At 43.3% G+C, this 24,805-nt stretch overlaps 1 protein-coding gene across 1 annotated transcript in view; it reads left to right on the top strand.

Annotated features, from left to right (window-relative positions):
• si:dkey-82f1.1 (DENN domain-containing protein 2A) overlaps positions 1–24,805 on the top strand; it is a 162,318-nt gene that overhangs the window by 93,573 nt on the left and 43,940 nt on the right. Inside the window, exons 2-3 of the mRNA XM_034176045.1 lie at positions 11,649–11,735; positions 20,936–21,967. Coding sequence (XP_034031936.1) covers positions 11,650–11,735; positions 20,936–21,967 — 1,118 coding nt within the window. The 5' untranslated portion in view covers position 11,649. The remainder of the gene's footprint in view (positions 1–11,648; positions 11,736–20,935; positions 21,968–24,805) is intronic.

The raw sequence follows: 24,805 nt of genomic DNA, 5'->3' as shown, positions 1-24,805 counted from the left end.
TAACTATTAGAGAAAGAATTACTCATAACCATCCCAAAGACGTATCGTTATCTTTGGCTGCTTTCAGTAATGCTGGTATTTGGTTAGACTCTTTCTCTCAGATTGTTCTGTCTGAGTTATTTTCATTAGTTACTTCATCCAAACCATCAACATGTCTATTGGACCCCATTCCTACCAGGCTGCTCAAGGAAGCCCTACCATTATTTAATGCTTCGATCTTAAATATGATCAATCTATCTTTATTAGTTGGCTATGTACCACAGGCTTTTAAGGTGGCAGTAATTAAACCATTACTTAAAAAGCCATCACTTGACCCAGCTATCTTAGCTAATTATAGGCCAATCTCCAACCTTCCTTTTCTCTCAGAAATTCTTGAAAGGGTAGTTGTAAAACAGCTAACTGATCATCTGCAGAGGAATGGTCTATTTGAAGAGTTTCAGTCAGGTTTTAGAATTCATCATAGTACAGAAACTGTTATGTGTCGGACGCAGCTCGGAGAACCGACCAGCGTTTGAAGGACCCAGTATGAAATAAGCAGAGCACGGTACAAAGGCTAACTGAATTTAATACATAACAGTGATACAAAAAATACAAAAGAAAGTGCGGTCTGGCGTGGTGCGCTCCCAGCAGCGCTAACGGTCCGGAGCCAGAAGCTGTTCGGACCCAAGGACCCCGCCGACACCCCCCAGGTGGCCGCAACAAACCGAGTCTGTGAAAGAAGGAACCATTATGTGAGTCCACACTCTACACACAGAGAGAACCCTTAAAGGTGTACAAACAGCAAACACTTCCTGGCTTGATTACTAATCAGCTTCCCAACCTGCAGGCATGGAACATCCAGTTCACAAAACTCCACTGCAGTGGAAGCCGATACATGACTAACGTACAGCTCAATATAAAAAGGTGTGAGGGACACCACATTTACTGACTGTATAAATGTTAGTCACAAAATCTAACGTACCTCAGGAAGTGTGCTGACGAGCGTGAGACCTCACCCCCTCCTCTTTCACAGACCGTGCATCAAACCTGGATGTTCTCTGCATCCACTGATGATGAGATGGCTCCCGAGACGACGATCTCACCCGTCTGGTCACAAGGTCGAGTCTCTGGCAAATACACACTGCATACTCCAGTCTTAAATGCCACCATGTTCCAATCCATATAGATGCACCTCAGCTGTGAGTCCTGACGAGCCGCAGGTGATCAGGGTGAGGTCCTGATAACCTCAGCAACACAGCCACTCAGTCCCACATGCAAGCCACCTGGAAGGAGAAACAAAGGACAGAAACAAAAAGGCAGCCAGGCCCCCCCAGCCATATAACAGTATAACCCCACCCTCACGGGAAGCCTCCCGGCGACCACACAAACCTGGCCCAGGAGAAACACCCCCCTCCAGGGACCATGGCTGGAAACCGCATCTGCATTCGTCTTCCAACAGAATGGTTGATGTCCTCTCCTCTGGCTGCATCCTTGCCTTTGTTTCAGTCAGTCCCTTAGCACAGGTGTGGCCAGGAGTTCTTAAACCTGTGCAGTCAGCCTTTATCCAACCATGTTTGGTCTTTAGTCATAAAACAAAAAAGACAAACACAAACAACCAAAACATCCCCCCTCCCCAGGGGACCGTCCCATCAAACCCCGGGAAGAGGAGAAAAGAAAAACCCCAAACTTAAGCTTACAAATAAAAGTGCTAAAACACCCCCCCCCCCCCAAACGACATGTAGGGACCAACACCCCCCAGAGGACTTCCCGCCAGCTCCAGGAGTAATAACCACAGCCGAGGTCCCTCTGGGATCCAATGTCACCCACGGGGACTCCCAGCGCCTCCCAGAGGACCACTTGTCAACCCCAGGAGACGCCTCCCCTCATGACCAACGGACCCAGCCTCGGCCGACTATGGCTAGATGGACCCACAGCCCTTTCCCCCCCAGAGGACACCACAGTCAAACCCTGAGGGCGGAAACTGGGGGGAAAAAAAACAAAAGGAGGAAACCCCCCCCAGGTGCAGAGGTTACCTGGGAAACGCCCAGCATAACCAAACTGCACCACTCCAGCAACGCCGACACTACGGCTCACCCAGCTGGAGTCAGAGGAGAAGAGAGGGAACAAAAAGAAAACACCCCCCCCCCCCCTCCCCACGTGCAGAGGTTATCCGGGAAACGCCCAGCATAACCAACCTGCACCACTCCAGCAACGCCGACTCTACGGCTCACCCGGCTGGAGTCAGAGGAGAAGAGGGCACAACAAAAAACAAAACAACAACAAAAAAAAACAACCCAATTACCCCCCCCCATGACCTCCCAGGGGACCGTCCCATCAAACCCTGGGAGGTGAAACTGAAAGAAATAAAAAGAAAGACTAACACACTAACATACAGTTGCTCGGGTCCTTTTTTTTTTTTTTTTTTTTTTTTTTTTTTTTTGGCAGAACTGCAGGGTCATGACCCCAGACACTAAATAGTGAAAAACAAAAAATAAAATCCCACACAAAAACCAACTCAAAAAACACCCACACAAAATGAACTAACACAAAACAAACAAGTGATTTATACCGTCAAGCTCAAACAAATGGAACACACCTGTTCCAACTTAAGAGCTTGACGGTAATGTGACTCAGTCACCAACAGAGGGAGCCAGAGTGCTAAAAATAAAAAAACCCCTTTGGTGACAGAGAAAACAAACAAGCTGCTTTTCTGTGCGCAGCTGTGAGCAACACACAACCAAAAATGTGATTCAACTAAATAACACCGGAGCTGACACAACAGACGCAGTAGCTATCATTACCCGGGGAAACGGGGCTACGACTGTAACACAGGAAGCACCGCGACCCGTGCCACAGAGCTCCGCCGTGCGCGTTCACCCATTACAGACCCACTCCTGCAGCTCCCGTTCAAACCTCTTATCCGGTCGAAGTGCGAAGCGAAGCCGTCGCCAGTCACACTCCACCACGACCCACGGATAAGGCACAAACACAGGAACACGGCTGCAAGAGAGCACGAATCAGTATTCAGTAATGGGTCTCAAATACGAACCATCCGGGCGGAGAGCACCCGCAACTGATCCGGATAACTTCTGAACGTCTGCTGCCGCCTTCCCGGCGCGTTACCGTCTCTGCTACCGCTGGGTCCGTGATGTTTGGCCAGAGACTACTGTTATGTGTCGGACGCAGCTCGGAGAACCGACCAGCGTTTGAAGGACCCAGTATGAAATAAGCAGAGCACGGTACAAAGGCTAACTGAATTTAATACATAACAGTGATACAAAAAATACAAAAGAAAGTGCGGTCTGGCGTGGTGCGCTCCCAGCAGCGCTAACGGTCCGGAGCCAGAAGCTGTTCGGACCCAAGGACCCCGCCAACACCCCCCAGGTGGCCGCAACAAACCGAGTCTGTGAAAGAAGGAACCATTATGTGAGTCCACACTCTACACACAGAGAGAACCCTTAAAGGTGTACAAACAGCAAACACTTCCTGGCTTGATTACTAATCAGCTTCCCAACCTGCAGGCATGGAACATCCAGTTCACAAAACTCCACTGCAGTGGAAGCCGATACATGACTAACGTACAGCTCAATATAAAAAGGTGTGAGGGACACCACATTTACTGACTGTATAAATGTTAGTCACAAAATCTAACGTACCTCAGGAAGTGTGCTGACGAGCGTGAGACCTCACCCCCTCCTCTTTCACAGACCGTGCATCAAACATGGACGTTCTCTGCATCCACTGATGATGAGATGGCTCCCGAGATGACGATCTCACCCGTCTGGTCACAAGGTCGAGTCTCTGGCAAATACACACTGCATACTCCAGTCTTAAATGCCACCATGTTCCAATCCATATAGATGCACCTCAGCTGTGAGTCCTGACGAGCCGCAGGTGATCAGGGTGAGGTCCTGATAACCTCAGCAACACAGCCACTCAGTCCCACATGCAAGCCACCTGGAAGGAGAAACAAAGGACAGAAACAAAAAGGCAGCCAGGCCCCCCAGCCATATAACAGAAACAGCATTAGTGAAGGTTACAAATGATCTTCTTATGGCCTCAGACAGTGGACTCATCTCTGTGCTTGTTCTGTTAGACCTCAGTCCTGCTTTTGATACTGTTGACCATAAAATTTTTTTACAGAGATTAGAGCATGCCATAGGTATTAAAGGCACTGCGCTGCGGTGGTTTGAATCATATTTATCTAATAGATTACAATTTGTTCATGTAAATGGGGAATCTTCTTCACAGACTAAGGTTAATTATGGAGTTCCACAAGGTTCTGTGCTAGGACCAATTTTATTCACTTTATACATGCTTCCCTTAGGCAGTATTATTAGACGGCATTGCTTAAATTTTCATTGTTACGCAGATGATACCCAGCTTTATCTATCCATGAAGCCAGAGGACACACACCAATTAGCTAAACTGCAGGTTTGTCTTACAGACATAAGGACATGGATGACCTCTAATTTCCTGCTTTTAAACTCAGATAAAACTGAAGTTATTGTACTTGGCCCCACAAATCTTAGAAACATGGTGTCTAACCAGATCCTTACTCTGGATGGCATTACCCTGACCTCTAGTAATACTGTGAGAAATCTTGGAGTCATTTTTGATCAGGATATGTCATTCAAAGCGCATATTAAACAAATATGTAAGACTGCTTTTTTGCATTTACGCAATATCTCTAAAATTAGAAAGGTCTTGTCTCAGAGTGATGCTGAAAAGCTAATTCATGCATTTATTTCCTCTAGGCTGGACTATTGTAATTCATTATTATCAGGTTGTCCTAAAAGTTCCCTGAAAAGCCTTCAGTTAATTCAAAATGCTGCAGCTAGAGTACTGATGGGGACTAGAAGGAGAGAGCATATCTCACCCATATTGGCCTCTCTTCATTGGCTTCCTCTTAATTCTAGAATAGAATTTAAAATTCTTCTTCTTACTTATAAGGTTTTGAATAATCAGGTCCCTTCTTATCTTAGGGACCTCATAGTACCATATCACCCCAATAGAGCGCTTCGCTCTCAGACTGCAGGCTTACTTGTAGTTCCTAGGGTTTGTAAGAGTAGAATGGGAGGCAGAGCCTTCAGCTTTCAGGCTCCTCTCCTGTGGAACCAGCTCCCAATTCGGATCAGGGAGACAGACACCCTCTCTACTTTTAAGATTAGGCTTAAAACTTTCCTTTTTGCTAAAGCTTATAGTTAGGGCTGGATCAGGTGACCCTGAACCATCCCTTAGTTATGCTGCTATAGACCACTCTGCATTTAATCATTAGTGATTGATCTCTGCTCCCCTCCACAGCATGTCTTTTTCCTGGTTCTCTCCCTCAGCCCCAACCAGTCCCAGCAGAAGACTGCCCCTCCCTGAGCCTGGTTCTGCTGGAGGTTTCTTCCTGTTAAAAGGGAGTTTTTCCTTCCCACTGTTGCCAAGTGCTTGCTCACAGGGGGTCGTTTTGACCTTTGGGGTTTTTACGTAATTATTGTATGGCCTTGCCTTACAATATAAAGCGCCTTGGGGCAACTGTTTGTTGTGATTTGGCGCTATATAAATAAAATTGAATTGAACTGAATATCTTGGATTCATACTGTCTGCAATGAAATACAAGTCAAAGTGTTGTTTTCACAAGGTACCAGAATGTTGCTTTTCAGGTTTTGTCGAGCACCAAGTAGATGAGTCAAGTTTGAGATATTCGAACGTCATCATGCATGCCATGCCATCACTTTTACTCAGAATTGTGGAAAATTTACACCGTGTTGAGCTTTGGCCTTCAGCCTCCAAATGTCAACAACATACTTCTGTTAGTTCCAATACCCATTTTTCTTGCTAGCTGTTCCAGACCCCAGCCTCTTCACCCAAAATCTAGCTTTGATTTGGCCCGTTTGTCCTCTCCCCGTATGATAGGCAACATTCTTCCCAAACCAGCAAAATTTTATATGTGAAACTGAAGGCTCCATACATTCTTTGAAGTGCCCATGCTCACCCACTTTCCAGGCAGGATTTCTGGTCTTCATTTCTTTCTTTCTTTTTCCCCCTATTGGGTTTTGGCAAAGAGAAATGAAGGAGGAGGGGAAGGACGGGGAAAAAATGGTTGATGTTTCCCTTCAAACATGTGACCTCTGCTCAGCTCACAGCTGAAAATAATTTGGACCTACAGGCCAGTTGACGACTGACGCAAAAACTCCTCTTTTCTTCTCTCTAGGCCTTGGTTTGATTGGCGGTAGGGGCTAAAGACAAAGCCATGTAAGAAAAGCTTGAAGCTGAAAAATGGCATTTCTTCTACATGAGCTCATATGTTTTCAGTTGTCCATTAGCTCTTTCATTATAGACGGGAAGAGAGTACCAGCACAATACATGAGACCCAGAGGGGCAATTATGTTGTTAGCTAAGGGAAGACTTAAGTTTTTTGGCAGCTTTGTTCTTCTTTCTTTCTTTTTTAAATTACAAAATTGACCTAAATTATGGCTTTTTCTGACTTGCGTCATTGGCGTTTGGGACAGCAATTTGAAGAATTTGGCTGAATTAGGGCTGCATTCCCCACATAGTCGGGGGGTAAAGGAGAGAAGCGTCAGAGTTCGCTAATCCACGTTTATGGGTAGAGGGATGGGAGGTGGGTTTGGACCAGGCAGGACTCAGGAAATGTTTAACAGCCTACAAATACCATAAACTATCCTCAAACATCTGGTTGAAATCAAATATGCACATATGCATCCATTTGTATGGACACACCTATAGCATATATATTTTGAAAGTACAGGTTGTCCTGAAAAAAAGAGACATAAAACTTGATTGTGGGATGCAGGGAGAGCTGTTAACAGCAGTAATAAAACATTTATGCCAGGCGAGTGAATTGTCCAAAAAATGCCCTCAGACCCCAGAGGGTTAACCACTGAATCTGAAACATGACGGTAGATGCGTGAAGTGACATGGAATAAGTCTCTTTACCAAAGGGTATTCCATGTGACGTCAGTGACCCTATGTCCTTGGTGGAGGTTTGCGCTCTCCAAGTGCTTCTAGTTTAACCTGTATTTAACCAGGTTAGTCCCACTGAGATATGGAGTCATTATTTGCCACAGGCCAAACTGCATGTTTATTAAGGCAAACATATTAAATGGACAATGCATACATACAAATGTATTGTGGTCATTTGAAAGACATAAACCTCTGTGTAAAGCATCAGTACATCAGGTTGCATGTTTTTAAACTGGGTAGTTAGTAAATCTCACTCCATCACGCCAAAACACACTCTGGCCACAGACATCATGCCTCCTGGTTAGAGTGTCTGCCTCCCATGCCGGAGATTGTGAGTTTGTGTCCCGAGTGGAGAGATAAACACATACACAACGCAGAGATTAAACAAACCTTTCATAAATCAGGTCCTATGTCTCTTCACTCCACCCTCATGTCTTCCCTTGGCCTCATAGGCCAAATCACTGAGAATTATACACCTGTGATCTAATTTAATAGTACATATGGTTGTTCTAGCTTCAGTCCAAGAGAGTCTGGTTTAATAATACTCTGATAAATGGACCAAATAATCTTTTCAAACTCACTGAATATGTCCCTTCTCACTCAACTTGGCACTACTTGTCCATAATGAATAACACAGGGAAAATACACGACACATTAAAAAAGTTATTTTTTTGCAATGTGAAATCTTGTCTGTGAGGGATTCTTTAGTCCCGTTCTCTGACTTTCAGTTACAGCTATCCCCCAAAATTCCCAATGTGAGTCTAATTACATTAACTCTTGGCATATGCAGTATTTTCCACAAATTTCCTTAATACCTCTTGGGTATTTTGAAGTCTAATGTGGTTTATAGCTGTTGGCTTGCTGCCATTTAAAGTTTTATTGGTACCTGTAGCCTACATTTATTAATTGGGGTGGGGGACTGGTTTAGGGTGAGGGTGGCAGGGCATCGATCCTGCGAGTTTTTGCCTTTTTGCAGCTTGTTTTTGACATGGGTTTTGTTGGTCACAGAAATAACAGGTTTGAGCATTTTACTACTTTATATTCACACACAAAATGTTTCCTAAGGGAGTCCTTCTTTAGACTGAACACATACTATGGGCCTGGTTTACTAAGATCCCAGATAATGAGTGTTAAATTGCATGAGCAATCCAAACTTTTGTAGTTTGGGGTGGAGACAATTTTGGGATGATTTACGAAGAGTAAATGTGCAATTTATAGTGGGCGGTAATATGACATAGACACCAGTATGTAAATGAGGATTTTGCATGTGTTAATGGCTGTAAGCGCAAAATGAAATAAAATTAGCCACTTCATTTACTGCATGTAGGTGCAAGGCACCGCTTTATCCAGATCTAATTTACACGGAAGACAGCTTTGTACACAGAAATCTGACTGCTTTTTTCAGTATTGAGTAATCTAACAAATTAATGTTTCCAAATTAGTAATCAGATTAAAGTTACTTCTCCAAGTCACGGTGCATTACTATTATTTTTGCATTTTTATACAGTATAAATCATGGGTGCCCGACCGGTCGATCGGAGAGATAGTGTGGGCCAATGGCTGCATTAAAACTAGCCCGTGGGCAGAGCAGCTCAGAGTTGAAAAACTAGTTGTCATCTCTCAAAGCGTGGTGACGGCAGCACACCTGCACTGAGCTTTACAGGCATTTTTATGCTTTTGTTTTCTTTAAAACTCTGTGCTGCTCTGAGTGTCCTCACTAAAAACAGCTGAAGACCCGCACAATGTGTTAATAACAAATACTAATGCTCTTTTCCCACCCAAATGCACCTAAAGTCTGTTTCTGAGGACGACATTACGTAAAAAACACACATAAAACATTCTCATCTGTCAATCTGGTTGTGCTTTCTGCATAAATACACATTATCTGTTTTTCCTTCTCATACAGCAAACCAGGGGCGAATACAGAAGGAAAGGGGGGAGGGGTATACAGCTCCCCACAACATCCGTAGATTTGAGGTCCATTTTTGATGACATTTTTTCATACTACTACTACTTATATTACAATAATAGTAATAATAAATTCAACAACTAAAATGTTTAGAAAGAATTTAAATGTTAGAAAAATGTTAGAAAGAATTTCATTATTACATTTATAAACAATGTAGATAATAAAGTATAAGTTTTACTATTACAGTGCTGTCAAAGGTTAAATATGAGGTTAAAAAGATGTCTTTATTTTATTTTTTATAAAACAAGTATTTATGTTCATTGAAGTCTGACTTTATTTGATGTTTTACAAAAACTTTTTTTTCAGGAAATAGTATTTAAGTTCAACTTAAAATGTCAGGACATACATTGTTTACTTCACAGTACTGTTAAAAATGCACTTCCAATAAAGTGAGTATTGTCAAAACTGATGATCATTTTCATGCTGGGGTGATGGGGGGGGGGGGGGGGGGGGGGTGGGTGGGTGCTGAAAGTAACTAATAAAGTAACTCGTAATCTAACTTATTTACTTTTAAAATTGAGCATTCATTTATGTAATTAAGTTATGTTTTCAAGGAGTAATCAGTAATTGGATTAGTTTTTCAAAATAATTGTGGCAACCCTGTAACACGAACTGTGGAATGCACACACAGCACATACAGATCTGCGTACATCATCAACCATAGACAGGCTGGCGTGCTGCGTGCTCAACTAGGAGTCTGTGAATGATGAGGCGCAGCTGTCTCGTGCACACAGGTCACTGTACACAGTGGTTGAATGCACAGAGAGCTGTGTTCCAGCAGAACGCACAGCTCTGTGTGCAGTTATTTATGTGTGCTTTCACTGGCAGAAAGCACACACAGCACGCACAGAAGTGCGTGCATCATTCCACACAGACCCAAAGATGTGTGTGTGAAAAAAATCTTTAAAAAGTCCCAACATTTACAAATAATGATTTTTCTTTATTGTGTGTATGAGGAGGAGCAGCTTCTGTGCTGCTGGAACAGCAGTCTGTCACGTGCAATAAATTAACGCCAAGCTTTCAAACTCACACAATATGGACACAAGCCATGCCCCCTGCTGTCCTTTTGACCTTGATAAATCATGCTGTGTGTGCAAACCTCACGTATTTGCATGTTACCTCCCACAATTTTGCGCTCTCAGGTGCACAAACCCCATATTACATATTCATGAAGGCAAATGGGATAAATTGACAATATGTGCTATTTTGCGTATTTGACAGGTGCAGTCCTTGTTACGCTCTGTTAGCAAATCAGCATGGAGGTGCATTTGCAAGTGCAGTGATGTGACCTTTTACATACCCAAACCTTTTGTAAATCAAGCCCTATATGTTTGCATAATTTAGTGTCCCATCAACATATATCAGCCTTTTTTCCCCAAAGAGTGGTCTGTGGACCACTGGTGGTTCAGGTGGGAGCTCTAGTGGTTTAATTAATATCAAAGTCTAACATGAAAGTGCTTCTCAGACTGTTTTTAAAATTACTCCAAAGTCTAATAGATGGTAATATACTGTTGGAGTGATAACCAGAGATTTCCTACTGGATATTTTGAGAGTTAGGTGGTGAGACTTTTTATCAGTAATTCAATTTAAATTAAATTTAATTTATTTAGTTTCTATAATGCCAAATCACAACAAACCTGCCTCAAGGTGCTTCACACAAGTAAGGTCTAACCTTACCAACCCCTGAAACAAGCACACAGGTGACAGTGGTAAAGAAAAACTCCCTCTGATGATTTGAGGAAGAAACCTCAAGCAGACCACACTCAGAGGGGTGACTGGCTGCTTAGGTCATTCCAACTGTTACAAGATTTTACAAAACAGAACATAACAAAAGATGATTCTGATGAGAAGTCCATGCAGACGTCCAGTCACAGATATGGGTCATCTATGAAGCCATTCAGTGGGCCTGTTCCCATGGCAGAGTCGGTTCTACGTTACATGTCCGTTTCAGACATTATGCAGTCGTCAAGTCCAGCACAGGACATCATGACGTTTCAGTGATCAGCTGATAAAAAGATAAAAAGCTGATATAGTGATCAGCATGTCCATATGTCTATCCATCCGTTTTTTGCTTGTTAGCACAATATCTCAAGAACCAGTTGACCAATTTCATTCATACAGTACTTTACATAAGGGGGTGATCTGCCATCAGCAGTCGATTATGGAGACCTTGGGGTCAATGTCAAGGTCACAGGAAGATATTGAAGCTATTGTTGCCCATTTTGTTAGTGTGATATCTCAAGAACCAGTTGACCAGTTTCATGCATATTTAGCATAAGGATGTACTTGGGTGATCCCCTCACACTTTGTGGGGACCAGGAGGATATATCATCTCCTGATGACTCTTGTTTTATTGATTAAGTGGTCCTTGGGCTGACAAAGTTTGAGAAACACTGCCATATATACTTTTATGTGATCGTATTTGTATACAGGACTCTTTTTTATGTGCGTTCGTGTTGATGAGGTTTACTGTGAAGGGCACCTGCAGTCTCACTGTATCTTGAGTATAGTGACAATAAAGGCATCTTACGTATATATGTACCAAACAATTAGAAATTCTACTTTTACTTTTCACCTTAATGATGATATAAGCCTAAAGAGATGAAATACAATACAAAATGTCCTTGTATTTGTACAAGATTAGATGCATTTCTAATTTCATCATCTGCTGACCAGCCATATGCGGAGAGTATTCTTCTGACTGACTGTCTGTCTTTTTGTCTTGCAGAATGCCAGCTGCTAGCACCATGACCGGTGGGAGGGTCCTGCTGCTCTGTACAAACACTGACAACTGTATCTACCAATCAGTCAACGGGTACGTGTCGCCAAGGCCAGTCAAATGGTTTATGTCTGTCCTCACCCTGCTGTATTGTGGAAAAAGAGTATTATGTATGCTTCATTCTGTCTCTTGTCTGTATGTGACTGTATCTTTGCATGCAAAACTGACATGTTTATCCTGATTGTCTGCATTTGTTTATTTACATTTTAATGTGTATCTTTAAAATGGTATATACAAGATTCTAATCCAATTACATTTTTTTCCGCAAATCTGATTGGTTAATCATGTTATATTTCAGACCATAAAATATCACATGGACAGTGGCAAAATATTAAAACCGTTTCACATTTGATGTGTTACTCCGCCCCCTGACCGCGTTGCTGCGCAGGTGTCACTAATGGCGCTGTTAGCTGAGAGCGACAGAAACTAGTGCAGAGACAATGATGCCGAAATGCATGGATTTAATGGATTTAACTGGCTTGATTGATGGATTTACTGTGGATTTAACTCAGTGCAGCTGATGAGTTGGAGAAATCTGTGGGTCTGCTAACAGAATTTCCAGTTTGGCATGAAGACGCTGTTGCTACGGTAAGCTTTGAGAAACTGACCACACCCTTTCACAATGATTCGCCGACCAAATTACTTACAAAAAAGTAAACCGCGCAAACGATGGAACTGGATTAGAATGGGAATAACCCTGTTGTGTCTGATGATTTGCGGACATTTGCAGTCACAAATATTCATTTTACAGATAGTTAAAAATGGATTATTGCAACTGTAAAATCCAGTATGAACATCTGCAAATCATCAGACACAACAGAAGTATTCACTAACGAATGTCCACCGATGTGCTTGAAGTGGTCTGCAGTGAATGACTCAGCTGAATCTGGTGGGGCAAAAACAAATACTTTTTCATCAGTCCCATACTAGTCTTCATGAGTCAAGCAACAGCAACAACAATTTGTCAGTTCTTCTCAGAGCTTCAAATTACATTGTACACTCAGCTATTAATGACATCTTCTTCACTCCTCTGCTTTTGTGTTCCATCCATCCATCCATCCATTTTCTTCCGCTTTATCCGGAGTCGGGTCGCGGGGGTAGCACCTCAAGCAAAGCCACCCAGACCTCCCAATCCACACACACCTCCCTCAGCTCCTCCTGGGGAACCCCAAGGCGTTCCCAAGCCAGCCGAGAAACGTAGTCCCTCCAGTATGTCCTGGGTCTTCCCTGGGGCCTCCTCCCGATGGGACATGCCCAGAACACACCTCGTCCAGACATCCAGGGGGCATCCGGAAAAGATGCCCGAGCCACCTCAACTGGCTCCTTTCAATGTGGAGGAGCAGCGGCTCGACTCCGAGCTCCTCCCGAGTGACTGAGCTCCTCACCCTATCTCTAAGGGAGCGCCCAGCCACCCTGCTGAGGAAACTCATCTCGACCGCTTGTACTCGTGATCTCGTTCTTTCAGTCATGAGCCAAATCTCATGACCATAGGTGAAGATCGGAATGTAGATCGATCAGTAAATCGAGAGCTTTGCCTCCCTACTCAGCTCTCTCTTCACCACGAAGGTCCGATACAGCGACCGCATCACTGCAGATGCTGCACCGATCCGTCTGTTGAGCTCACGCTCCATCCGTGCCTCACTCATGAACAAGACCCCGAGATACTTAAACTCCTCCACTTGAGGCAAGGACACTCCACCGACCTGAAGAGGGCAAAGCACCTTTTTCCGGTCGAGAACCATGGCCTCGGATTTGGAGGTGCTGATTTTCATCCTGGACGCTTCACACTCGACTGCAAACCACCCCAGTGCACGCTGAAGGCCCTGACTTGACAAAGCCAACAGAACCACATCGACGCAAACAGCAGATACGAGATTCTGTGGTTCCCAAACCAGACCCCCTCTACACCCTGGCTGTGCCTAGAAATTCTGTCCGTAAAGATAATGAACAAAACCGGTGACAAAGGGCAGCCCTGGTGGAGGCCAACGTGCACTGGAAAAAGGTTTGACTTACTACCTGCAATGTGAACCAAGCTCCTGCTGCAGTTGTACAGGGACCAGATAGCCCTTAGCAAAGGACCCCGGACCCCGTACTCCCGGAGCACACCCCACAAGGTGCCTCGAGGGACATGGTCGAACGCCTTCTCCAGATCCACAAAGCACATGTGGACTGGTTGGGTGAACTCCCATGAACCCTCAAGCACCCGATGGAGCGTGTAGAGCTGGTCCAGTGTGCCGCGACCAGGACGAAAACCACACTGCTACTCCTGAATCCGAGGTTCGACTATCGGTCGAATTCTCCTCTCCAGTACTCTGGAATAGACCTTACCGGGGAGGCTGAGGAGTGTGATCCCCCTGTAGTTGGAACACACCCTCCGGTCCCCCTTCTTAAACAGAGGGACCACCACCCCGGTCTGCCAATCCAGAAGCACTGCTTTTGTGTTGAAAGGTTCCAATAACCCTTTCACAGTGTCACCACAGAATCGGGCAATTAGGCCACAATTATTTCCCTGCAATTACCAGGGCAAACATATGATTATTGGAGTCAGCTAGTGAGAGATCAGATCCCGTCTATTTCATGACCATTGCAGAAGAAGACACCCACTCCCACTTCTGGATGGAGCCGCACCTCAAACAGAGATCAGGCATCAGAAAGACAACAAATACAGTCTAAGGTGATTGCTGGCCACTAGCCCTAAGCTTCACTAAAAGACCCAGACTTTAGATAAAATTGAGGCCATGATCTGCTCTGTTTACTAATAAAATAAATTTAAAAGGGTAGAAAGCACAGTAACATACTATGCCAGTATGCTAGCCATATGAAAGGCAAAATAAGTGTGTCTTAAGTCTGGACTTGAAAGTCTCTACAGAATCCGACTGTTTTATTGATGCAGGGAGACCATTCCACACAACAGGGGCACAATAAGAGAAAGCTCTGTGACCCCCAGAGTTTTTATTCACCCTAGGGACACAAAGTAGTCCTGCGCACTGAGAACGCAGAGCCCGGGCCGGTACGTAGGGTTTAATTCGGTCAGCTAAGTAGGCTGGTGGTAGTCCGTGAATAATTTTATAGGTTAATAGCAGAGCCTTAAAATCTAATCTCACAAGGACAGGAAGCCAGTGAAGAGACGCCAACATGGGTGTAATTCTTCATGGTGAAACTCAAATGTCACATTTATTTTAACAAATACAAATATGGCAGCTCCAGCAGGTCTATTCTTTTAAGGATTAAATGAACTTAATAAATGGCTTTCAACTAGTCAACTAATAAAAAAAATTGTAGACTAGTCGGATGTTAGCTAGTTGTAGTTGACTATTACAACTAGTTGTCCCATCCTTATTTTCAGCAGACTCAAATGTCTTTGTGTGTTTTTGGACAGGGATCATGCAGCGAATGCATAGATTCAATATTTCAGCCAATTTCAACATCAAGTTTATGGTGGAACAATATAATTTCGTTATCTCAAAGGTGCTGAGCAAGTGGTTTCTTCCCAAATTTTTGGGGTTTCTGAATTTTTTTCAGATAATTTTCACAGAACATTGGGTATCTGTGCTATGCACAATTTGTCATTGGTTTTTGGCACTTGGTTTCCAACTGATAACTGTAAGATGGAAAAATAGGCATAAAATGGTCCCAGACAAGTAGCAATCACAAGCACATTTTACTCACACAAAGTGTAAACCACACAGAACAACTCCTGTCTTAGCATATGGGCACAACGTGTTCTGCATTCCATCGCCAGTTCTTTCTTGTTTAATAATAAACACGTTTTGTTCAGGAAAACCAGTGCCATTAATTATCTCCTCAATCTGTCCTACATTTTCAGATTTTTCACTCACCCTTCCACCTACTGATGTTCTCCTTTACTTTCTTTTGCTATTTGACCCCCCCGTTTCTTCATGCTTCATAAAACCGCTGCTTAACTGGTGGAAAATTTAATGAGAAGGAAAGGGGGAGGGAGAGAGGTACAGTGGGGTGAAGATATAAAAACATTTTTAAGAGAAGGTTTTTTTTTTTTATTTTGGTTATATTTTGGCATTGACTGAGTTTTGAAATTTTCTTTAGAAGTCTCGTAAGGAACTTGAATCTGTAATTTACCCCAGAGGTTTTGCATAGTTGTTGCTTTTCACATCCAGCAATGTCGACAGATGTCGCCCAGTAAGGCCACGCTTCCTCGACATGTTAAAGGTCTGTGGGCCAGAACTGAGAATTCTGGGTCAGGATTACAAAAGAGAAGAGGCACGTCTGCAGTTTGGCCTTTCCCCTTTTTCTGTGTACACTTCCATCTCCTCTCTAGAAATAGCTTTGTGTGTGTATTTCGTAAACTTTGACCTCCAAACCCAAAGTTCAAACAGTCACGACCCAGTAATATTCCAGGCGTGAGTCACTGTTAAAGCAGAGGCACCAAGCTCAGTTTTAACAAGAATTCTTGTTTAAACCATAAAACAAAGATCCATTTGCATGCGAGTGTGAGTGCTGAAATTGTGTGGCCAACAACTTTAAGCACTGTGGGGAACGCACCACTCTTCTTTTTGCACTGAAGATTACAACTGACATCTCTGTGGAAATCATTGCACAATATCTCAGAATCTTAGAATTGACAGCAGTGCAATGTTCCGTCTCGCTCTGCTGTTGTATCTGGAATTAATTAAGATCCTATATGAAGCAGTGGTTCAGAGGCCCCACCATTCTCAGAGTTTGGTTGGGAGAACAACTACACCACACGAAATATACTTTTAATGAAACTTTGCAAACTGTCTGCGCCTGGATTCTTCAAGCATCCTAATGTTAAATGTAGCTCTAAGTGATATCATTCTAAGAAAAATCTTTGAATTCCTCGAATTCTTAGACATTTCTTAGAAATTTCCCTCAGTAAGATAAAAGTTATTCACAAAGCATCTTAGGCCTTAAGAGAGCTCCTAAGGTGAAAACCTGTTAAGAGGAGGGAGGAGGACTTTTAAGAAGCCTAAGAGTGTCATAAACAGACAAGACGGAAAGACAGAAATGAAGGAGAAATATTCTCTGTATGTTGTGTGACAGTAATTCAGTGACACTACCGGCACGATTGTGCAGGGATAGTGTTTGTGGTTGACCTCCTCAGGAATGAGCTTAGTTTTCCCACCCAGCGCAGTAACGCAATCACACCTGAGATGGTCATCACAACATTGTGATACCTGGCTACGGGAAAAATGTATAGTGCATGTAAATTCTATAACATTCATACAATTATTAATAAGTAAGTGATGTCAGTAGCCAGAGTCTGAACTCACCTGTTTGAGAAGAACTTGGCTTGTGTTGTTGGGTTTGGTTTGTGGCCGGGGTTTTAAGTGCCTCTGTGTCTTTTATGTCCTGTCCTGTCCTGTCTCCCCATGGTCTGTGTCTTTTTGTGTGTCCTCGTCAGAGTCCTTGGCACCTGTCCTGTTCTGCATCCCAGTGTGTGTGTGTGTGTGTGTCTCCCATGGTGTGCTTGTGTGCATGTGGGTATGCTTGTTCTTGGTGTGTGTGTGTTATTGGTGTGTCTGCGATTTTGTGCTGTGATTCATACCTGTGTCATCTTCCATTACTCTGCCACGTATAGTTGCCATGGTCAGTGTCACCCATGTCAGCCGTGCATGGCAAAGGTCTGATCCTCCGGGTCCGAGGGCCCCGCCTCTGGTGACTTGGCTTTATGTCCGCCCTGGTCCTTGATGTTGTTTATGTTATCTTTTGGTTCCAGAGTTATGTTGTGTTCTTGTTTGTTTTCGGGCTTATTGTATTACCAGTGAGTTCCTGGTTCATTGCTCAGTTGTCAGGGTTATGCCTGACAGCTGAGCATGGCGTGTTGATACCTTGTCGCGTGCAAAGGCCACACCCCTCGTGCACTGATTGTGTTTTCTTTGGTGCTTCATGTCTTGTATTTCCTCCTCACATTATTGTGTTTCTGTTGTTCACCATTGTGTTAGTTTGGATTGATGTCATATTTCCGCTTTCTGTTTTTCCACTCGGGGTGTGCGTTTATTTTTCGTGTCTGTGCCCTTTTGATTTTTCTCCCACATGCTGCTGCTGTTGCGTTAGTCCTTGCCACACCTGTTAGTGATAGGTTTTGTTTGTTATTTAAGCCACACCTTTGTTAATGTTCTTTGCCGGTCGATTGTATCTGAACTCCTTGTGTATTCATGTGCGCTCAGTTCAGAACCAAAATTCCATGCGAAATAGAACCAGTATTGCAAGGGAAATGGAACAAAATGGCAAATGGCATGAATGATCCATATCACGTGACATACAAACCACCAATCACCAATACAATGACAAGCATCTATTTAGGTGTTATATAATTTTTAATATACTGGTTTATTATCACCCATGACCCAGTCCCGGATAAGCGGTTGAAGATGAATGAGATGAGAGTGGTTTATTGTCCATCCTTTGTGTGTTAGCAGTGTTAGCGGATACCTCTGCTCAATTTGCTTAACATGCATGCAATGCGTAGCAAACAGTCCCTTTCTTAATTTAATAATACTTCCAGAAATATATGTTGTAAGTAGTCATAAAATTAAAGAATGTATTAATGACTACAGTTCAGAATTTTAAAGTAACAAAATGTGCTTTTGAGTTTATTTAGAGTACTGCTATTATTGACATCCATTTATTTACTTTTTGAGAATTTTTTGAAAACAAAATTCCTATCATATGATGTCAAATAGGAGTAAAGCCCTCAAAAGACTGATTGATAACGATGTTTTAATGACTAAAGCTCGGCTGACATTGGATTCGATTTATATGGGGAGGTGGGGTAATGTAATTTTACCACAGCATGTCACAGCTAATATTTATGGCTGATATGCATGGGAGATGAAATGACAGAGATGGGAGTGGCTACTCAATAAACCAGCTTGACAAATTACTGTCAGTAAAGTAAGTCCCTTCTGCTGCTCCTTTGGTTTCACTCAGGGTCGCCACAGCAGATCCGAGGTGGATCTGTATGTTGAACAGGCACATTGCCCTTCCTGACGCAACTCCACTTTACATGGAGAAATGTGGTAGGGGTGGGGTTTGATTCAGAAATTCTATGTTTGGTAAATAAAACTAAACTGTGCATGTCACATCTCTGCTGTTGCCGGGTTGCCTGGTAAATCCTTAATTCTCTTTGAGAAAAAGTTCACTTCGCAAATGGTCTGGTCCTCCCGGTTGAACACAGGCCGTGCAGACTGCAACCATTTGGGGTGAACTTTATGTGGGCACTCACTGAAGAGCACTGAAGAGTTACTGTGTGGCTCCCGTTGATATGGAGTGATTATTTGAAACAGCTCTTAGTTCTCTTTTGAATGACCTGGATATGATCAAATCTGTAAAAGAGAACTGTAAAAGCCTTCCTTTGTAAGAAAGATGTCTTTACTTTTCTCCCAACTCCACATTTGTTGACACCAGTGTTTTGTCGCTCTGCCTATGCCACATGCTTCCTTACTCGATTAGTTGCATGTCTTTCCAATAACGTCCAGAGGCAGTTTTGTCTGTGACCAATTGTTCTGTTCCCTGGAAATGAAACATCAATGAAGAGCTGCCAGAAGAATTCTCTGGCTGTGCCAGGCTATTTGCCCGGTTAACTGTCATATATATATATACTCAACAAAAATATAAACGCAACACTTTTGGTTTTGCTCCCATTTTGTATGAGATGAACTCAAAGATCTAAAACTTTTTCCACATACACAATATCACCATTTCCCTCAAATATTGTTCACAAACCAGTCTAAATCTGTGATAGTGAGCACTTCTCCTTTGCTGAGATAATCCATCCCACCTCACAGGTGTGCCATATCAAGATGCTGATTAGACACCATGATTAGTGCACAGGTGTGCCTTAGACTGTCCACAATAAAAGGCCACTCTGAAAGGTGCAGTTTTATCACACAGCACAATGCCACAGATGTCACAAGACTTGAGGGAGCATGCAATTGGCATGCTGACAGCAGGAATGTCAACCGGAGCTGTTGCTCGTGTATTGAATGTTCATTTCTCTACCATAAGCTGTCTCCAAAGGCGTTTCAGAGAATTTGGCAGTACATCCAACCAGCCTCACAACCGCAGACCACGTGTAACCACACCAGCCCAGGTCTTCCACATCCAGCATGTTCACCTCCAAGATCGTCTGAGACCAGCCACTCGGACAGCTGCTGAAACAATCGGTTTGCATAACCAAAGAATTTCTGCACAAACTGTCAGAAACCGTCTCAGGGAAGCTCATCTGCATGCTCGTCGTCCTCATCGGGGTCTCAACCTGACTCCAGTTCGTCGTCGTAACCGACTTGAGTGGGCAAATGCTCACATTCGCTGGTGTTTGGCACGTTGGAGAGGTGTTCTCTTCATGGATGAATCCTGGTTCACACTGTCCAGGGCAGATGGCAGACAGCGTGTGTGGCGTTGTGTGGGTGAGCGGTTTTCTGATGTCAGTGTTGTGGATCGAGTGGCCCATGGTGGCGGTGGGGTTATGGTATGGGCAGGCATCTGTTATTGACGAAGAACACAGGTGCATTTTATTGATGGCATTTTGAATGCACAGAGATACCGTGACGAGATCCTGAGGCCCATTGTTGTGCCATACATCCAAGAACATCACCTCATGTTGCAGCAGGATAATGCACGGCTCCATGTTGCAAGGATCTGTACACAATTCTTGGAAGCTGAAAATGTCCCAGTTCTTGCATGGCCGGCATAGTCACTGGACATGTCACCCATTGAGCATGTTTGGGATGCTCTGGACCAGCATATACGACAGCGTGTACCAGTTCCTGCCAATATCCAGCAACTTCGCACAGCCATTGAAGAGGAGTGGACCAACATTCCACAGGCCACAATTGACAACCTGATCAACTCTATGCGAAGGAGATGTGTTGCACTGCATGAGGCAAATGGTGGTCACACCGGATACTGACTGGTATCCTCCCCCAATAAAACAAAATTGCACCTTTCAGAGTGGCCTTTTATTGTGTGCAGTCTAAGGCACACCTGTGCACTAATCATGGTGTCTAATCAGCATCTTGGTATGGCACACCTGTGAGGTGGGATGGATTATCTCAGCAAAGGAGAAGTGCTCACTATAACAGATTTAGACTGGTTTGTGAACAATATTTGAGGGAAATGGTGATATTGTGTATGTGGAAAAAGTTTTAGATCTTTGAGTTCATCTCATACAAAGTGGGAGCAACCTCTCTAACTGATAAATTAACTGTGTACATTGATAATTCTTTGTGTTCCAGACTCCAGTGCTGCGGACTGAAGGTTGGGGAACCTCCATCATTTGTGGTGCCCCAGCGCCAAGAGGTGTGTGGGTCACCAGAAGACAGAGACAGGAGGGACACTGCTGTTTCCACTAAGCGACCCCACTCCTCCATTCTCAGTCTTAGACCTTCAGACACCATGCTGACGCACGGGAGAGCCAACACCACTGACCCGCGGATTCCTAACATGGAGAATGGGCTGTGCAACAAGCTGAACCACACCAAGAGTCCAGTGGCACTCAAAACTGCCAGCATCCGTGACAAGATCTCACACTGGGAGGGCAAAAAGGAACCTGCTCCATTGAACGCCACAGGGTCATGTCCATTGGGCGTAATGCAGAAAGAAACTGAGATGGTGAGGAAAAAGGACTGCAAAGCATCAGATGTCCAAAGGACAGACAGCAAAAGGTTTGTCAGCTGGGATAAGCAAGACTCAGGCAAGGAGAATGTTGGAAAGTTTGGAGATTTGAAGCCCAAATGTCCTGATGGATTAACAAACAGGGACAGAGAAGTGATCTCAGAGGGAGGACTTCCAGGAACTAAGCAAACAGAACAACCCCAAGATAAGAAAACTGTTTTAACTCACATTAAGAAACTGGAGAAAGCAACAAAAGAAGCACCCGTTAAACCTTCACTAGCATTTCCAGGAAATTATTTCTGCCCGCCTTCAAAAGAAGAACAGGAAGAAACAGAGAAGAGGGGGACTGAGCCCATTTTTGGGACTTTTGACCTACCTCGGTCTGGGGGCATGTCACAGAAGAGGAGAGAGGGAGATCTGGAAAATGTGTACAGTGAGCCAGGTGCTCCATCAATAAATCCTTTACCAAAACCTCAAAGAACCTTCCAGCACCACACACCGCCTACTACCCCAGCTTTAGGATCAGGTTCAGGGAAAGGCAAGAGAAACCTCCCCCCTCTGCCATCAATTCCCCCTCCTCCCTTACCCACCTGCCCACCTCCCGGAGTGTCCAGGAGACCCTGGGCGGGCAAACCTCGGGACAGCAGTAACAGGTAAAGGACTATTGATTCCACGGCAACACTCTACTAAAGCTTGATAATATACTGTAAACTTAATTCATGTGCTTGAAAGTCACCACAAGTACATTTCCTGAACTCAGAACTGACCTGGCTGTGCTGTAAATTTCAAAATCATCATCCTAATGCTGACATGAACATCAGTTCCCACATCTGTGGGACTCACATATAAATAACAACTCCTGATGACATCAGCCTGTGTTGAAACATACCACAGAATGAGCTCATTGGTTGGATCTGAGTAATATACATGTGAGTTTAACTTATTCCTCCTTCTAAATCTTTGCAAAATGTAAAGAACTTCACGCAGATGAATATGTCATGTTAAAGAGCCCCCCTCCCCCTTTGGCAATCAGTAACCCCCAATGCTTTTTGCATTACTTAATATAGCATGTGAAGTTAAAATTGCGAAATCTGTTGTAATTGATCTAAAACCAAGACTAAATCACTTTCTCTGAGTCACTGCATGGTGAAGCTGAAGTTTGCACAACTGCCTCACAGCAAAACAGTCTTGGTATAACTGCCTTTCCAAAAGCCAATGCCTTTCTGGTTTCATCCATCAAAACATCTACATTCGGTTCATGTAGGCCTGGGCAATATACTGACATTACAGACACCACCTCTACAACACCATGCCGTGCCATGGATTACATCATCTTAGCTGGCCTATAACAAGAAATGTGCTCTGTTTTTACTTTTACACTACTCTGTTTTGATGTCATCACAGACAACATTTAAAGAGGGTTGTGTGGCTGTTTGCCTTAACAGTATGTAACCACTGGAGACATGTCAGCATAAACCAAGTAGTCATTTTGTTGTGGTTCAAGCTTTCCTTTTAACCACAGCTGTAAATTCTGCCAGTCAGCTCCTCAACTTTCAATGATGAAATGTAGAGACACACCAAAAATCATTGATTGAGTTCATTTAATTGTCTTCTTTGGACAATTAAAGTGAATTAAAGTAATCTATTAGATCATGATACCCTCACAAAATGTAGATTTTTGTGATGGTATCACTGTCTAATAGATCACAAACTGCCGTGAGACTGGCCTGTTTTGCGGACCCACTGTGTGGCGTTAGGGTTACAGTTACTGTTATGGTTGGTGTTAGCGTGAGACGACTCCATCTCAAAAATTTACTGCATTTCATGATGGTATCACAACATCTCTCATGGGAATATAACGTATTTTATATTGAAGCAATTACCTGGGCTTCTGGTGTGCTGAACTTTGCCCACATTTCTTAATTTTAAATCAAGGCTTTGAACTGGTTCATGGAATGAAAAAGAAACCAGAGATTTTATGTTTTCTATGTTCTGGAACGGAGTCTTTTATTTGAAATACTGGTAACCAATTAACTGTTAAGGTTCATAACTGGGAACTAAGCAGAGTATAACCCCGAAATGCAGGCAGCCAGGACTCAAAAGACTTTGTGCCAAACAAATAGTGATTTAGTAAGACAAAGTGACAAAACAAGTGCAGTCCAGAAGAATTGTGAGGGAAAACAAGAAGTACATTTAACAAAAGAAAAGGATGATGCTGAGGGAGAAATTACAACTATACTCACACCATGTTTAACATGGTGGCTAATCTTCACACCAAACAATGGACCCATACTAAATAGAAAACAAGGACTGGCTTATAAAGATTAACTGAACAAATGAGCCACAGGTGCAGTAATCATGACAGACAGAGACGTGAATAACTAAACAGAACACAAGGGGGCGGCAAATCAAGACATACACGCCAAGAAATAAAATGCACGAATGATTGCCGTAAACAAGTGCACATATAATCTAGATGGCACTGAACAAAAGACTTGAACAAGAAGATGAGCCAAACTAAGACAGCCACAACAAATAACCGATAATGAAAATCAACACAAAGACTTGAAAAGTGTGACAGAATGCACACAGGAAAACCTAACACACCATGAGATTACGCAAGTAGAAATACAAGAGGCTAAGACCATGAGACTGGGGGAATGTCGGGATCAAAACAGTAGAAGGTGGGAAAATAAAAACCAACATTGAACTCAGGGGTAATCAAGTGCAACAGGAAGACACAACAACACAGACGTGACACACGGAACAGATCCCTTACCAAAAAATAGTACTGATAAGTATATAAAAAGTAAACTGGAAGTATACTTGAAATATACTTGCATGTACTACTTTTTAGTAAGGGATGACAAGGACGTAACATATAGACAAAACTCAAACATACACAAGATGCGGGAGAGGCACACAACAGATAAAACCTGAATAGCACAGAACCAATAAAAACCATCATAACAGACAGCACCACAACATTAACACCATTATTTATTTCGTTCTTGAAAAGGTTTCCATTTGCAATGACCCGGTGAGGACGTCAGACTCCTTTAGTGCTCCACACCTAAACAGTTGTTGGCGGTAATGCATCGTGGCAGTTTGCAAACCACCAATAAACTCAACAGAAGAAGAAGCAGACCTGGTGAGGTTAAATTCTGCATATATTTTGGTTGTTGTTGGCGGGACAAAGTGCTGCCACCCCGTGCTTCACACTGAGAATCTCACCCAGAGCAGACAAACATTAATGGACTTCTTTAAAACCACTGCATTTATTCGGGTCATTATTATGCTTGTTTGTTTTTGTCTTGGTGAATCAAATGGGATTTATTTTTGCCGCGAACAGAATGCTGAAGATACTAGGATGTTGGCTGAACACTGTTAGGATTATATTTAAACTTTTACAATAACTTTTTTTGTTGTTGTTGACGGGACAAAGTGCTGGAGTTCTCTGGTTCAGGCTGAGAAACACACCCTGGAGCAGA

The sequence above is a fragment of the Thalassophryne amazonica genome, chromosome 8 (genome assembly GCF_902500255.1).
Source record: "Thalassophryne amazonica chromosome 8, fThaAma1.1, whole genome shotgun sequence".
NCBI classification, from domain to species: domain Eukaryota; kingdom Metazoa; phylum Chordata; class Actinopteri; order Batrachoidiformes; family Batrachoididae; genus Thalassophryne; species Thalassophryne amazonica.
Note: the sequence above shows the minus strand (reverse complement) of the source record. Positions and strands in the feature narration are given on the sequence as shown.